At 36.8% G+C, this 18,545-nt stretch overlaps 1 protein-coding gene across 1 annotated transcript in view; it reads left to right on the top strand.

Moving 5' to 3' along the window:
* WDR72 (WD repeat domain 72) overlaps positions 1–18,545 on the top strand; it is a 113,424-nt gene that overhangs the window by 68,302 nt on the left and 26,577 nt on the right. Inside the window, exon 18 of the mRNA XM_074917180.1 lies at positions 3,348–3,459. Coding sequence (XP_074773281.1) covers positions 3,348–3,459 — 112 coding nt within the window. The remainder of the gene's footprint in view (positions 1–3,347; positions 3,460–18,545) is intronic.

Here is an 18,545-nt window from a genome sequence, read left to right on the forward strand (position 1 = left end):
TGCCCTAATGATCAGTAGGAGTCATACATCCATTCCTCCCAGTTCTGAGTTACCTGGACACGAGGCAGCTCTAACCTTGAAACGCTCCCGTTCTGTCCTCCCAGGTAATGAGACTTTTTGTTAGAACTTGGAGCATCATCAGAACTACAGTGTACACAGCTTCAGCATACCGCATTTCGACCTGATTTGGAAGTCCTCTACTGCCATCCTGATGCTGCAGTATTCCTTTGTCAGCTCCTCTGTTGTCAGCTAGCTACTTAGCACAGTCTCCCCTCAGGGAAATGGTGTCGTATTTAGATCTCCGACATCATCATCTGCATGAGGAATCTACTTGCTTTCGTATCCCTCTCTCACCAGTGGAAAAAGATAGACACTGGCTGCTGAGATTTTAGGAAGAATTAATCATCTCAAGATTTTCTCATCTCTTTCTATTGATTCCTGCAGTGCACCTGTGTGCTTTTTCACTTCAGTTACTTCATTTCCATTAATATCTAAAATAAGGTGTGTTGATCTGAGAGATTACAAAGGACTTTACTTTCAAAGAATAACCCACTTCATGTTAAGGCCATTGCAGCGAGTACTGCTGACAAGCTGGTACCTTCTTTACAGATGCCCCAGTTTACAGTAATTTCTGTGACAAGCTCTGAATGCGTTTATTTTTACAGCATTTGACTCCACTGGAGTCAGTTGGCTTCAGGTGTAAGTGTCTAGACAACTCTCCCGACAGTTACTCTCCAGAATTAGAGGAAAGCAGACTGGATAATACAAGTCTGATGGTTTGATCTGTATCTTTTGCTCCCCGATGTGGCTGTGTTATGGAGGCATCTGGGAGGCAGTTTTTGCAAGGCTCAGCCCTGCAGAGGGTACGGCCTGAGCAATAACCAGGGATGATGTCTATTGACTTCTCTTCTTACGCCGACTCATTATAAAGAGAATAGTAATCCTTGGAAGTAACTGAAAAAGTGTAGAAAGAAAAGCCAGCAGAACTTTGTGTAGATGTAACAGTACAGCTTCCCTCCCTTTTGTTCACTTGTGGTTTTGAATTGTTCTCTAGTCTTGCTGCTGCAGAGTCAAACAATTGCCTTTCACTCCTTAATATCAGTATTTATAGTTGGACATATGCTATTTATACTTTCTCAGGCATAAAAGAAGCATGATTTCTGTCGTATTTCACAGTCCTGACTAAAAAGCAGTTACTGTTTACAACAGTGCTAACAATTGGGGGGGGGGGGGGGGGGAATGTGCACCTCTATTAGTAGCCAACACGTTAGCCAATGTATATGTAATCCAGAAGGATGCTAAAGATAAAGTGGAAAGTATCAGAGAAAATGAAAGGTGCTCATGTAGAATTGTTTTGTGTTAGAAACGGGCAAAGCTTCTGGAGATTTTAAACTTTTTGATACCGATAGGGAGTTAGAGGAATTCTTGGGGAAGATGCAGTGAGAGGACAAAACTGAACATGTAAAACCACACTGAGCACTGTGGAAATGCAGATTCAACAAAGTGATAGACAGGTAGCATGCAGAGACATACAGGTGACTCTACAATAGCATTTTGTGCCATTTGCTACAGTTTTAGATTTTGTTTTAAGATGTTAGAGGAAATCACATGTTACAACAGCTGCCTGGCTGGCATACACAGCAGTGGTACAGGTAATGAATATCTGATCCAGCTTAGTGACAGGTTCTTAGCAGATCAGAACACCATGAAAAATGCATAATGTGTGCAATTCCTTTGTATAGCTCTAAGAATTAATTTTTTTTTTGTCAAAAATTTTTTCAGGGCAGTGACACCCTGTGTGTATTGCCTTCTCTCTCTTAATTGTTGTAGATATATTGTAAGTATCTGCTGTAAAGTCAGGATCTGTAATCCCCAAAGCTCAGGGTTGTGTGGATGTGAGGAATTGAAAACTGCCTTTGGTTTGCCCTGTAAAATAAAGTGCTATTATAACAAGATGTGCTACGTGAAAACACATAGGGCTGGGTTCACTTGCTGTGAACTTTCACACTGTGGACCTGACTATGGCATACTTGTCTACAATAAAGGATTTTGTCACAAAGGACACCTACAGCCTTTGTTCTGCTTAATGATTTGAATTTACAAGGGCAGCTAGAAATGTGATTGAGGACAGCCCACGAATTCACTGTACTTGATTAGTGAGGTGAAACTGTTTCTATTCCAGGCAGTTTGAGGGAGCCTGCATATCAGCTTCAAGTCATATTCAACTTAAATAATTTTTAACAGATTTTTTATAATATAAATATCATATAAACATTAAATGTTTGTAATATAAACATTTAACTTGAAATTTTCATATTCAATTTAAATTCATATTTGAGTTGAGCTTGAGTACACTGTCCTAGAAACTTTAGATTCTGTCTTTCAGGAAATTTCTTGTACTTGAATATGAATACCTTCCCGAAGGGGAAAAACTGTATTTCTTTTCGGAAAGAAATAGCAAACAGCAAACAAAGAGAAGGTATGGGTGCTGCCATTCTGCACCATGCTGAAATTTAGACTAAGGATTGCAAAAGTTTGGGTACATTGTATAAGATATTCATGTGTTTTATAAATCTCTTAGGCCTTCAAACTTCCTCAGTTCTCCTGATACTTCTTTGCTAAAGTAAAGAGAGGGAAAGTAATAACTCTGTCATAGTCTCCACCCTGCATTGTCTTAGCACCCGTATGTGGTCCATCAGTTACTGCAAGTGCCGTTTAGAGGTTGTTCATCATTCCAGCAGATGTTCCTTTTGCATAAGAGGAGTTTGAGGAATGGTATTTCTCTGTATTAAGCAAAAGATACAGTATTATCATGTTCAAGCCAGAGGAACAGAGGATCACTGCTAATAACAAAACATGCTTTAAGCTTTTCAGAGAGAGACTAGACACCAAAAATTCTAAAGAAGTCAAAATGCAAGGTTCTTATTCAAACTATGAAGCATTTTTGCACACATCATAGGAAAAAAAATAAATATCTTTCTTATGAGTTATCACCATGTGCTTTACTAATGTACATTGTCATGACCCTTTGAAAACAAGGAGACAGTGGAGTTCATGTTAAGTGAACATGTTAAGTCATTCCAGTTTTGAGATTTAAGGAAAATGAATATTTACTTAGTGGGAAGCAGTCACAATTGACAACTTCCACCACGTTATTGTTATCCAGTTAATATTTATGTCTCAGTATGTACGTAGAGACACATGGTTATCACTGTCTGGAAGGTGTTGTTAAGTGTTGGCTTTCTAATGACATTCACTGGAACGGTCTTAAAATTTTATTTAAAGTTGTCAAATGCTTAGATAAATAAGTACTGATATCATCCAATAATAATTTGCATTTATGACAGATGATTGAGGCAATGCAAGCAGTGCTGCTGGCAGAAGTTCAGCTGGCTGTGAATACCTTGAGGAAGACGGCCATCTGCCGAGAGCCATTGGCCGTGGTAGAGAATGGAAGTGGTAAGTTGTGGGCACTGCCAAAGACTGAGGAGAGGGATTTGCAATATGTTAAAAATGTTTCTTTGCCATGTAGGTGGAAGATTTATTGGTGTATTATTTTAGAACTTTCTCTAGTACTCAGAGCAAGTTAGGAGTCCGAGTTCCTAACACATTATTTCTGTGTAAGACAAGCCAAACGGCCTATTTCTGACCTTATCAGGCTCTGAGCTTTCTGATAAGATTGTCAAGGAGTTGAAGGACTTTCACACTATCTAATCATCTCTGAACATTAAAGAAGAAAAGGTAAAGTTTCTTTAATTGTATGAGAGTTCTGGTATTGTAAATACCTTTGCAAATAAAGGAAGCGGTATGTTTGAAATAGAATCAGTAAATCACATTGAAAAGAAGTTTTACAAATTTATCTTTTCAATGACATCAGAACTTATACAGCACTAAAAATTAATTGCTTAAATTTTATAACTTCATAATGTAATACAGAATATTTTATTTTTCTTTTAGAAATAACCTCCCTGCAAGGAGATATCAAATACATTTTACTATTAGATCATTTCATTTTACAAGAACCTTACTCTTTGTGACTTTACAATGGTGCTAATGTTTATGGGAAAAAAGATTGAACCTGAATTTATGTTATGAAGTTATACTTTTTTTTTTTTTTTTTTTTTAGCCCATTAGCTGAGTCTTAAAATTAAGTGACCTAAATTTTAGATCCAATCTTATTAGGGAGCCTTCTCTTGGGAAACTAATTTATAATCTCATTGAGTGTGTGTGTCTGTCATGAAAATTTGTTACCGATCTGCTTGTTCCAGGATACTAAAAATGATCTGTGATAACTTGCTTCAGGCCATGAAACAAAATGGTGTCTCTATAATTTGGACTGTTGGAACATAGTGAAATTCAAAATGTTTTGAATAATTGTTATATATGAGTTTATACTTCGCTTACGCTGAAGATGGCTTTAAATAATTTTATTTTTATGTGGTTTGGTACAAGATGCTTTGTAATGAAAACATCCCCAGCTGTAAAGATCATACATGGGTTTGATTTCAAATATCCTGAATTTTCAGGTTGTATTTCAATGTGGTGTTTTGACATGGATTACAACAAAAATGGGACTGGAAGTTGCAAATTCAGGTGTCTGCAAACTCCACATATCTTTAGGTCTTTGCATTTCAAAACTTTTTATGCTAGATGAAGAAACATTTCTGTTACGTAGAGAGTGCTGGAATGATTACAAGAGTCTCATAGTCAATTGTTATTTCATTTTAATTAAGTATTAAGGCTCAGACAAGATATCAATTCAGGGAAGTTACTTCAGTTTCCAATCTCTGGAAAGAAGATTTGGTTGTTTCTATGTCTAGTAAAATATTTTTACCATCATTTCATTCCTAACCCTATTATTTGAAGGTTATCCAACAAACAACTAGAGAATTGCTTTGCTAGAATGAGCACAGTATTCATATACATTTATACTGCCAAGGCCTTTTTTTTTTTTTTTCATACTTCATGATCTGAACTACATAAAGGTACCCTTTAAAGCAGAGTGGATTTTTTGACATATTGTTCAGCAATTCTGGAACGGGCAGCAAACATAGAGGAAGACTGAAAAAGAGATGTTACACTATGAGTATTTAATATCTTATTAGCTTCTTTTTGTTCTCATTTCCATTCGCGTTTTAGTTTGTTGCAGTATTTATCACAGTATGTAAATAGCACAAATAGTCTTGGTTTGGTTTCTATGGTTTTCTAATAGGCACTGCAAAACTTGATGGGTTTATTTGGAATGGAACTATTTTTATTTTTTTTTATTACTAATATGTTAAAGAGTAAAACTTTGTGACATGTAACAATATGCAGAAATTATTAAAAACCCATATGGGAGTAAGTCCACAAGCAGCGTAATTACTAAGATAAGTAATTACATCTGGTTTTAGTCATTCATCTGATAGGTATGTCATCTTATATCTTATTAAGTAGTCTGTATTTGTGTGTTGTACAGCAGCTGTCATCTTGTACAACATCAAGGTAAAGGTTAAATAATTGTTTTGGGTTTTTAAGTCATAATTCAAGACTGGGATCATGCACTCTGACCCAAAGTAAAGGCATCTGAATCTTGGCTGCCATCATCATTACATTGTATTGCATTTTTGTTTAATTGGAATTAATAGATTGGATCTGGAGATGTTTAACCTTGTTTAACTCAACAAATTTCCACTGAAGTCAATAGAAGTTTTCTTTAAAAAGACAAACAGAACTTTCAGGATTTGACCTTCGGGTTTTATTATCTTTAAAGTTTATAGTATATTATATAGTTGTGTTTTTCAGAAAGCTCCTTACTCCTTAGGAAACTCCTGCTTCTTTACTTAATGGTTAAGGGTGACAACATTTAAACAACAGCTTCACTCGCTGAATAATTTAAAATGCCATTTTTTTTCCTGTATGTTCCATACAGACACAATCGTTTGTTAATTGAATAAAAAACCCAAAAACACTGATATATTTTTCCAGAAACAAAGATAAGAAATTAGAAAAGCTATTCATCTAAAGCATCCTAAAGAATTGGGTTCTGTCCTAGTACGTTCTCCCGTTGTTGCTAAAAGGAAATATAAATGCAAACAGTTGCAATTTCTTTATGTTAATATCAGAGATAATCATTTGGGACCTCTTCCAAACATATTGATAGCAATCTTACTATTGATTTCTGCAAGCTTTTCTTCAGTTCTTCAAAGCAGCTGAGGTTTTCCCTAATTTTTTTTGACATTCATCATAATTCTGAACAAGTACATTGCACTTTATTCCTTCTTGCCTTTTTCCTAAATGCTGATAATCTCAGGTTAATGGTACCATTTACTAGGTTGTCAGCGTGATACTGTTTCTGCCGCCATGTGAGTCAGAGGCAGTGATTTAAAAATCTTTTTATCCACTTTTATTTGCATAAACTAAGAGGAACTAGGATTGCTGGCATTCTTCATTTTTCATCTGTAATATTTGATTTTATGACCTGGATGCCCTAGTCCATACCCAGCCACATGCAGAACTTCCTTGATCAGAGGAAAAATGGTTGTAATACCACCCTTCTCATTCAATAGCCCGGTGTTTGGATAAAAAAGAAATTGGATAGTCCCTCCTGTAGTTGATTTGACCCCATATCTTCCTTGAGTAATTCACTGCTTATCCTCAAGTCATTCTGCAGTGAGTCATCTACAGGAATTGTTTCACTTTTCATGGAAATCTCAAAATATTTGCAAGGGTAAGAGTTAGAGATGAGATTCTGTCACCTCCAGGTGTGTGTGTGGGGGACTGTGATCTCCTTTAGCTGCTGCACTGAAGCAGTTGCCTATGTGCATCCTTGGATGCCTATTTCTTCTAACGCACAGGGAGCCAAAACTGTCTTATCTGAAACAGCATTAGAGCACACAAGTTCTTCAGGAATTGTGTGCTTCAAATTTTTGTAAAATATGACAAACTGGATTTATTTACATTTTGAGAAAATTGTGAGGATAAAGTGTGTTTAAGACATGGATGCTCAGATTTTAAATTGAGGCACTGATGTATGTGATATTTCAGGAATGCCAAAAACTGGAAGAGTGGAAGGAAAGCATAAAGAACGTTTCATTCCTAAATACAGAGTACTCTTCTAACTGCTTCTTATATTTGTGAAAAATTTAAGTGTGAAAAATCACACCATTCAGACTAGCTTGGAATAAATTCTGTTTTGCACTTTAAAATTCCTCGTTATAAAAAACTGCTAATGATTCAAGCTTTTAAGTATATTTGAAAGCTATTAGCTATAACCTCATCTTTTGTATGTGGTTTTTAGAGCTCTTTAAACTATTCAATTAAATAAATTGGTTCTTGCAGGAAAAAAAGCTTCTGCTGATAAATACTAGAATGAAAGTAATGGTGGCAATTGAATTCCATATGTTAGTGTAAAGAATTGTCAAAGACTTATCTAGAATATAACAATATGTTTTGTTAAAATGAGGAATCCATTCAGTAATGGTAAATCAATGAAAGGCAGGATAGAACAGCTTCTGTTCACTAGAAAAGTGTAGTGACCTGCAGCGGAGGGTTTCAAACGCTTCCATTGTCTGCGTTTCAGAAATCTGTCCAGTTGCAGACAACTTTTTTATGTCAACTCTTAGGAAGTCATTCTGTGACTGGGTCTTTCTGTATAGCAAATGAATCTCTTGCCTGCCTCTGCAAAGTCTTAAGGTTCTGTCAGGGGAGTGTGGATAACAAGAAAGGTTGTTCTGTCTGATATTTTCTTCCGTATTGTCATCTTGTTACAACCTGCTGCCTTTTCATATTAATCCAAATAAACATTCTGACTGTACTTAAACAGACAAAGAAGACCCAAAAGACAACCCTGACTCTGACCATTACTCTTTGGACCATTGATATCACAAAGATTATGCAGGATTTCAGCAAAAACTTGTCCTTGATTCCCTGATCGCTGGGGAAATAACTTCTAGGGGTGTAAAATGCATTAATACTCTTATTTACTGTAATCACAGTAATGTAATTTGTGTTGTTTATATTCTGGTGAAATACAACATGCCCAGAAAACTTGAAAAATATCTGAGGAATTAATGTCTGGTTTACCATTTTACACTGATAAATGTACGTCTGTCCTTATAGCCTTACATTTCCCTTACTGTGTTAGTGTCGAGTGTGGATTTGGGCTTGTGTCATGTGTGATGTATTCAATCTTTGAAATGGCTTGCCTTGCTGTGCTGGGTTCCATATCCAACACAAATCAAGTAATCAAGCAAAATCTGGAAAAAGGTGTCCAGACAAAATGTGCTGGAGCCCTAGAAATGCACATAACCAGAAAATCAAAGCTATTGGTGCAGCTCTTGGGAAATCTCTGTTCTCTTGTGGATTGACTACTTGTACACTCAGGGGTTAAGTTGGAGAGGGAACTCATGGGGTGACCTGATAAACAAAAAGAGTAAAGGCTAAAGAGAAGAGTAGAATGGAATACAAAGGAACTGGAGGTAAAAATAAAAACATCTAGTAAAATGGAGAAGAAAACATTTATAACAGAAGCATGGCCATGTGAACATGTACAAATGGTTACCAGTTTTCCAATGGAAATCACAACCAGAAAACTGGTTGCTGATTTTAAAATAAATAATCAAGAATATAATTTGATCCTGTTTCTGGTATGATAAAGGTTATTGAGATTTGTTGGAACTAGGAAATGAGGAAATTTTGACAGTGCGTGATTTTGGATTGAAAGTATTATAATTGAGGGGAAAAAAAAAAATCATTAAATGCACAAGCAGTTGAAATCCATATATCCCATCAGCATGGGTTTTGAAGACCATAAGAGAAAATTATCTTTTTTTAGCACATTTAAATCATGTTAAAGAAAAATGAAATTCAGTTGTCTGGAAAAAAACATAGACAATAATCATCTTTCATTATGACAGATATCCTGAAGGAAAGCAAGTGAAGGCTTTGTATTAGTTTTTATAACCTATTTGTTAAACTCACAAATTTTACTGTGTTGGTTTGGTTTGTTGGTTTTTTTTTAATATGCAGATATTTGAAGGAACCTAAGGTGATGTACCCTATGCAGTCTGTTTAAAAATTATACTGGTTTAGAGCAACCAATAGTACTTCCTGCTGCTTTCTCAGACCGGTTCAATTTTTCAAGAGTATTGAGATTAAGGACCTTCAGTTTGGCATAGGAAGATGTAGAGTTTGTCTCCAGAGCTTGTTTTTCCACTGGCCAAAAAGTGCAACAGGACTAATAGGTTGCACTTAGTAGTGGTGGAATTACATCTGCATGAACCCACCCTAAATTCTTTTCAGGAATAACACTTCTACATTATATCAAAATTCTGTTTGCAAGGTGTAGTGAGAGGTCAGAGTCCTGTTCATATAAATTGAAATCTGAATCAGGCCACTGTTGTCATGTGATGAGTATAGGTTTTGGTAAAAGTGTGTGAGAATGTTGACATGAAGAAATCTTTACACTTCAGGGATTCTTTTTGTACATGGATCCTCCCAGATGTATGAACTGAAATGTTCACCTGACCCTCGCAGGATCTGTGACTAAGACAATGTAGTGTTTCAAATTAAATTAATCAGAACTGTCCCTCTTCCTATGTAGTCTCGCTGTGCTTTGAAGTGGTTCCAAACTTAGTTTTAGAGGCACATCTGAACCAAACCCTACAACCATATTATCTTGTAGTTGTTACTTTTCAACTGGTTTGACTTTTGGCCTCAGATGCCTTCCTGTCTGGCATCTCTCACGTTTTTCCAACTTAACCCTCTTCTGTTGCATGTTACATCTCCCACCTGGACTCTTCCAGGCTGTTTTATTCCTTTACATTTCCATCTTCCACTTCCTCTTTTTCCTGAGAAACAAGAAATGTTACGAATTATCTGCAAAACAAAATGTCCTTTCTCTGTCCACTCTGTTGTTCTTATTAGTGCAAACATCTTAGCCAGTAGGAGCAGGCTGTTGAAAAAATCTCTTTGGCAGGCTGATTTTGTGTGTGCGTGCATTAGCAATAAACAGTGTAAGAAATGATTGCATAATCAACATTTCATCACTATTAATGAGAATTAGATTCATCTGTAATCTCATTTTAGTCCGTGAAATGTCTAACCAATTTGTCTAGCATTTGTTTGATGAATGGACTTTGAGTACATGCTGGTGACAGCAGTAGCTTTCCTCTGGACTGAATATGCATTTAAAATGAGTGTATTATATCCTAGTTTCATATTACAAATATTTCCAGTAAAAGAATACAAATCAATGTTGTATTTTAGCATCTAACCTGCGGTTTAACTATACCACTGTATCATGTCCTATATATCCAATTAAAACTGTATTTTGATCCAGTAGTCTTTAATATTAGTGGTCAAGTACTAAAGGAAGCAAGCTTAAAGACTTGTTCTAGAACTACGGCTTATTTCATTCCATGCGTCATATATTTTACCAGAGAACTCTTTAATGTAGCAGAAATCAGATTTGGTGTGTATTTTTACACAAAATCAAATTGTACAGGCGCCATCTCAGACTCCTCCAAAACATTAGGAAGGATAGGATTCACTGGTCAAGGAAGCAGAAAGGATGACATGTATTCTGAATTCAAAAGCACAATAGAGTTTGGTTTCTGTATGCTTTTTTATTCAGTGTTTACCAAATGGGAGGAATCTCTAATATAATTTATATTTATATCTTGAAACACTCTTTTTTGGGGGGGGCTGTTAATACGTAGAATATTATCACTGGTTCATTTTTAGTCTCTAGTGTTTATTTAGAAGTGCAGCACAAGTCTGTCAAAGATTTGAAAGCTGGATCTGTGTCGGGGTTTGGAAATAAGTGAAGGAGCTGCAAGTACTCCAGGTTTAAAGCAGCGTCCCCAGCTTTTTTGGAGCAAGCCTAGTCTCCTGTGTCTTCTGAGAAGCCCCTCCTTGTCACGTCCTCCTTCCTTATTCTGAATGTCTCCTTGCCTGTGGTGGTGGTGTTGGTCAAACGCAGTGTCCAGGCTTGCTAATAGCTTATAATTTGTAATCCTTATAGTTCAGTTGGAACCCTGGTTGTTGTTTTACAACTAATTTAGTATAGAGACATGGGTCGAGTAAGACTCTGGATGTTCCCTTAGAACTGGAAGAGATGTAAACATAGCAAAGTGTTTCAGTTACAGTGTAGTGTTTTAATTTCTTGTGTGTCCTACTCTCTTCATCAAGCTGTGTCTGTATAATGCGAGTTTTAATTTTGTTCAAAACTGTCGAGACAGCAAAATCTGTTGTTTTTCACCCTAGTTTGGTTACATTTTGAAGTCTGTCCTTCTACTATTTTAACTTAGCAATACTCAGAATCTCAGATTCTTTCCTGTCCATTGTCCACACTGTTCAGTAACTCACAGGCCTTAATGGTGTTTCCTTCCTTTATTTGTCCTTCTTCCACTCACCCAGCTTCTGTAAAAGCTTTTGAATAAAACAGCAAAAAAGGATACTTTAGTTCTAAGTAACATTTTCTCTAGAACTCATTGTGCTAATGATTCTTGCAAAGCTGGAGATTTTCTATTATGGGTCTATTATGAGAAGCAAATTGTGGGGGAGAAGTACTTGTCTCTGTAGTCCATTATTAGTACTGAAATGTAGCCCTGCACTAATAGCCGTGGAGAGGAACAACGCAGTATCAGAATACGTTGTTCATATTTGTAATAACACTCCATCTAAAATTTTTCTGGGCTGTATTGATGTTCTGTAATCTCCAGCCTCCTGATACTATTTTTTATTAATTTCTTCCTATAAAATGTCCTTGCTGTTTGCTGTTCATGTACAGAGTTACGGGGACACGAAAGTCAGGAAAGGCTGAAATGGGTCCTACCCTAGAGGGCTGGAGAGCTGGGTGCTCTCTGAGAAAGGACTGGTTCAGGAAAGGATGGATAAAGGGGACAATCCCCAAGTAGAAGAATTTTCTTCTTCATATTATGCGATTATACTGCTGCCCTGCTTGAAAGAGGTTTGCAAGTGTTTGGCAGTGTTTTTTTTCTTGGGCTCTGTTGCCTGGATTTTGCTTGTTGTGGGGAATAAAATCTTGTGGAGAGGTTTTGACTGCAGTTAGCTATGGTTGTGTTGTCTTGGGCTGTTGGGAAGCCAGACCAATCTGCAGTGTGCAGTTAACAATTTTTCCCATGCTTTGGTTCGTCTTCCCTTATATGATCAGCACAGCATTTATTTAATTTATTTTATTTTTAGGATATGTGAAGCAAGGTACCTCCTAATTTTGAAGCTTGTATTTTTTTTGTCTTTTAGAAGATACAGAATTCCTAAACCCAGTCTATAACTATATTTGAAATGTTCCTGTCCTTGAATTCCAGAATATCTGACTCCTCTAACCTACATGAAAGAAAATTATAAAATTAAGTCAACTCAAATATTGAACTAAACAGTAGTACAATAATTATCTGGCAGTAAGATGAGTTAAATGCTCTAATAGTATTGTTTCTGCAAGGATTTTAATAGTATTGTTTCTGCAAGGATTTTTTTTTTTTAAAGAAAGGGAGAAATTACTTCAAACTACTGCTAATAGTTTTCAGTAAGATAGAAATTTTCCATTTTGTGAAAAGCACCCTGAAAGTAGAACTACTGTATTTATACAAGTCGTGATCAGTATTGAAGCTTCGAGTCTAGCTAACATTCACCCAGCAGAGCAACACAACTGAACAGGGCTGGTCTCTAATAATAAGAGAGCAAGACATCTGTCTCAGCAAACAAAAAATGGAAATATCTCAAAAAAAAAAAAAAGCCTTTCTTGCCTGTCAGCCTTATCAAGACAATACTGAAGCAGCTGGAGGTACGTATGTATCCATCAGTATTTAGAATACATATCAGCAGAACTCTCACGTTTCAGGATGGAGAATGTGTTCATCTCTGTGTGCACTCCTGCACCTTCACATGTTTTTAGAAGTCTTAGTACATTCATTTGTGTTTCATGTCTCTTATGTGATCCAGAATCTATTTTGCTTTTTATATCAAGATGAGCTCACTGTTGTTTCAAAGCAGATAAACATTATTAACAGAAATCGTATTTCACATTGGGATGGTACATAGGACTAATCAGCATAAGATGACTTTCAAATTCTGAAATTTGATAGGTATATTGTTTAGTATTTTCTCCTCTCGTGCCTGGTTCATAGTGTTTCAGCGTAGGCTTTATTTTAAGGCCCAAAATTAGAAACACCAAGTATCCTATCTTGCTTCAGCATTGTATTTTAGTTCTTCAATTGTTCTTACTAATAAAGATGGGAATTCAAATCTTAATGAAACAGAAGCTTTTCCAGTATGTCTAAGGAAATTTTTTCTCACATTCTAAGTGTATCAGTGGGAGATTCTTTTTTTTTTTTTTCCCTACTCTTGGAAAAATTCAACTTGTATCACACCCAAGATACCTCTGCTAAGTCCCTAGAGACCAGATGCCTGGATTGTTCTCATATGATGGATATTAGTCACATCACCTGCTGCACTGCTAGAAGATGCTGAGATAGCCTAGTGAAGAGGGTGAAGTAGGAACCTGAATCCTGGAGGTATTTTCTGTAGAATAATTAACAGTTGGTCTGTGTATTCTTTTCTCTACCACTCTTATATCTGTGGGATTTCTTTTTCCTTTCCTTTTTTTCCTTAAGCTCCAGAAGTATTTTTAAAAACAAAGAAGCAAAATATGTCTGACATAAGTATGCCTGCTCAGTTTTACGTACCAATAATGTTCTATTGCTAAATTTTCTGCTTCTTTTGGAAATGGAGTGCTGTCAAGGTTTTGCATCTCCCCCAAATGGAGAGTTTAATGCTGACAATGAACGTAAATCTTTTGACTTGGCTGAAAACACAATCTATTTTTTTATTTTTATATAAGTTAAGCAGGCACTGGTTTTAATTTGTGTTTTCAGAAAAGAGTGCCATTTTCATGTAAGTTAGAAAGATCTTTCAGATAGGTGTGTCCTAGATAATTTTAGCAGATTAAAGCCATCCTCAACCCCCAGGAAAGGATTCGTTATTTAATTAGTATGTGCCTCTTGGAAGGTTCAAAAGGAGCCCCTTTCACTAGTTGCTATTGTTATCCATGTCAAGGTGTGATATATGGTATGTAATATGAATTACACTGCTGGCAATAGAATATATTAAGGAATAGTAAAAAAAAATTTAGTGGAAACTTGTGCTTTTCTGTAATGAATTTAATGGTTTAGTTGCATGGTTAGGGATGTTATAAAATAGGACTTGTATGTGGTTAAGGACGTGTCAGTGACAGGCACACTAGAAATAAAGCTAAAGCAGCAGTGGAAGGTGTAATGCAGCGTGTGCAGGGACAGCAAGGCATGCCACAAAAAAGACAAGACTGACTGACAGGGTAAAGAGAACCATTGTTTCCAGTCTTCTCGTGTTAATTGTATGTAGCAGCCATATTTGCAAAGCAATTTCTCTCAAGTTCCATGGCTTCTAGGGGAGTAATATCGCTCAGCCTGGAGTAAGCTGGGCTTTGTGATGGGTCTTGAATGGTCAGCACGTACGTATGCTGGGGTTTAGTTACTCCTCAACATAGCTCATAGATATTGTAAGGCTGTGTTCTTCTTCACTCTTTGACTGTGCCTCTTAATATGTGCCTTTCACCATTTCTGCTCTACTACCTAAAGAGTAGGTATTAGAACCCCCCTTCCCGCACTGCCCCCCCCTCCCCAAGTCCCACCAAAGTCGATATTGCAGTTGGAGCCTTAATTGTGCGATGTGGATACATTCTTCCTAAATTGATGAATGAATAACATGGCAAGAATCATCTGCTTTATGGAGAAGGAAGGCTAATAATTTTGGGATCAGTGGTCAGATATGTTACAGTATATTTTCTATCTTAAAAATAGATACTTAATATTGTATTATATTTATAGATCCATTCAGTATTAATATTATAATACAAAATGAAGAATTTCCAGTATTTTTCCAGCTGTGTCTGTGTGATATTTGCAATTATATGAGACTTTAGAGAAGAACGTGAGGGAGAGCTGTCCCTCTTACAAGATGTTGTAGTGCTCAGTGCTTTTAGGAGTCAAGCAGTAAAAGCCTTGCAACAAAACAAAAACCTTTAAGAACCTTGTTTATTGAATTCTGTTGGCTAAAACTGCCAAAAATAAATTAATAGCCGTTACCACTGCAGTGCTTTTTTTTTTTGTTCACAAGAAAAATATCTTGACATATTTTTTCATTTTGTGATTGGTGCACATTTCAAGGGTATAAATTAATCTTCAAAGGATCCTAGGGAATATCTTTCCTGGACACTTCACTTATACATCAAGTTGGCCATGTTAGCAATCTAATCACAAACCTGTAATTCAGTGGACAACAATTTCTTATTGTGAACAGCGTAGCAGCTTTTACTATCATTTAGGTCAGCCTAAGATTGCTGATGCACCATATGTTTCAGGCCATGGATGATGGATGGTATCCTCTGGTGCCCATCCCTAAGTGATTGGAAAGATTGAAGACACACAGTTCACTTAAGCTTGCTTACTATTACATCAAGTAATCAGCGTGATAGGCAAACCTGTGCTCTTTATGTCACACTGCCCAACTTTCTGCAGGGACATTGTGTCAAAAAAACAATCTAAGAACATTTCCAGATGACAGGCCAGTTACTAGAACAACCATTTAACAACTGGATTCATCTAAAAAGCTTAATAACATGGAAAAGTCAATACAGGTTTTTAAAACACCTTTATTTATATGAACCAGACATGGTGTTTTGTTTTTAAAGGGGTTTTATTCCAAGATTGAATTTATGCAACAGAAAGATGTAATAATACAATCCTCATAGTTCAGCCTTTAGGGTGTCAAAACACAGTGTGCCCGATGTTAATCAGAGAGAAATAATTTTAAATGCTTTAGAAGCTTGTTTAAAATTTTGTGGTTAGAAACAACATCAGATTAAAGTTTAAGGCAGAAATCTTTATTTCCCAGTGCCTGTCTCTACTGACAGCTTGCAGTGTTATTTTCATTTTCTTCATCTCCATTGGACCAGTGTCTAACCCAGGCAACTGAGAGCATCTTCCTTTTTATCAGGTCGTGTTGTGGTGAGGAGTCTTTTACATTATACGGGAGGAAAATCCTAAATGACGCTCTAAATCTCATCTTGCATAAAAATCCTGCAGGACTTGCAGTATGTGTGTCATCAGTCAGAATAAATCCCACTAAATAATACCAAGGGAGGTGTTTAAAATGTTAGAATTTAAAACTAGTAATAGTGTAAATTATTGTATAAATGGGGACATTTTTATTGTAAAATAACTGAGTCGAAAGCTGAGCACATAGGCCAAAGTGTCTGTATGCCACATCAACCATGAAAAAGGAACTAGGCAGTTCTGTGAATTCAAACTCTAAAATGCTCATATAGCCTGTCATTAATGAACATATTTTTGTGTATGCATTTACAAATTAAAAAGCATAGCTACTCCATGCACTTTGATTCAGTAGCTCATAGAATTACAGAATCTTTTTCTGAAGTAAGAGACACTTTTATTTTGAACACTAAATTCTGGCGGCTGTTCTGCTGTTATTTTTAAATTTTTGTCTCCAGTTCTTTGCCTTATTTGATCAGTTACTGGTTTCACAGTTATTATATTGACCTGGTTAGGTGACTGTGGCCCAACACCAAAATAAATACGTTTTTCATATTTGAAGTTTGCAGTTAGTGAGAAGCGCTAGTAACAATAGATTAAAAAACATTTGAAAATTAGTCACTCCAAAGTCAGAATTTCAAGGCAGGCTTCCTCTTGTCACTGCTCTGATAGCTGAAACACTGAATTCCATAACCAGAGACAATTTAGGCAGCAGCTTCTAAAGTAAATATTAAACTAAGGTAATGGAAGAAAAAAGCTATTCTGAGGGAGAGAGTTTGGGGAGCCGTGATTAACACTAACTTTGAAAACAAGGCCATCAAGGAGCTGGGGAGGAAATGTGTTAGTATTGGTAAGGCTCATCACTTAACTGCAGAGCAGAAATTAGAAAACTGAATAGGGATAACTTCTTAGACATTGCCTGAACACATGAGCTTGTTCATGTTAGAGCTGTGCTTTTTGGTTGTTTACTGAGACATCTCCTGGGGAGGGATCATTTTATTGGGTTTTACTGTAGCTTGATCTGATCTGAGGATACTCCCAGTTAAACCCTTGCGCTCACACTGGAGCACTAGAGCTGAAAGTAACTCAGATTGGAGTATACAAATGGATGCAAGGATGAACTTCAAACTAAACTGGAACAGGGCAGCTGGAAGGGACCTACAATGGTCCAGGTCACTACTTTGGCCTTGTCAATGAGTGACCGACATAATTAAGGAAAAAGAACTTTAAATGTCTGAAAACACGTTTTTCTTCAAAAGAGAGTTCATAAGAGTGAATGAGAGCAACTTCTGGGAAGTTGCTTTAGCACCCTCAGGAGCCAGGTATGCAGTAGGGACTTCAACTAAAATAGGACACAATCAGAGTCAAAACCTGAAAAATTCTTTGTGGAATGTTTTGCTTTTCTAAAATTAGAAGTGGGAGTCAGTGTGAAAATGTCTACAGGATAAGCAGTCTCCCCACATTTTTTCTTTCTTCTTTCCAACTATTCTGACTTTGATAACAGTGAAAACAGTGGTCAGCTTCATTTGGAAGTACCCTGTGGGAGTTAAAACCAGCACTAAAACTGCACTGAGGTATCCAGAGTGGCGTTTGTGGGGAGAGAGGGCCAGAAGCCATGTAAACAGGGTTTGGGTGTTTAAGCAGTGAGGAAAATCTCATTAGCCTCCTATGCTTGTGTTAATACTGGAGAATAACATCGCCATGCATTGATCTTAAATTCTGTGACCTGTGTTTGCTTCACAGGCTGACTCTCATGTGGGAATAGTGGCAAGGATGGGCTGGAGTGGGAGAACACATGCCCTGCATGTAAGAAGTCTGGGAGTGACTGGGTCATAGCATTTGGCTCTAGGTAGAGACTTTCAAACTAAAAAGGCAGTACGACCTCAGCCCAGTGAATCACAGGCAGCGAAATACCTTTAAAAATCCGAACAAAATAACCTCAATTCCTAATGTAAAGAGAAGTCGCTGCTCTCACCTTGATTTAATAGTGCCCCACAAGTCAGGATTGCTTAGGTGACTGTATATTGGTCGGGCAGTGTTTGCTCTTTTGCTTAAAAGGAATGTTTCCTAGAGATCACAAGCTTGGAGATAAGCATGGAGTTTCTGCTAAAAGCAAATGCGGTGTAACCATCCTCAGGTTCTGTGAATATGTATTCTATGAAACCAGTAGCATCATGTCAGTGAAGAATGGAACCGCACTGAAGTCATTAGGCAGATAGAGATTGCATTTGGGGAAAAGTAAATAACTTCATTTCTGAGGGAAGCGGCACAGCAGGTAGATTTGGGCTGTTACGCACAACAGTGTTTTTTCTGTGTCTCATACAAGGCACTTCTCCCTGAACAGTCAGCCCTATCATTGCAATAGGAAGCCTGTGATAAAACTGATGATATTTTTTTCAGTGACTGCAGTTAAACAGAAAGAAGACGAAGCTTTTAACTACTGTAATCTGCTGT

This window comes from Athene noctua, chromosome 13, assembly GCF_965140245.1.
Source record: "Athene noctua chromosome 13, bAthNoc1.hap1.1, whole genome shotgun sequence".
NCBI lineage: Eukaryota > Metazoa > Chordata > Aves > Strigiformes > Strigidae > Athene > Athene noctua.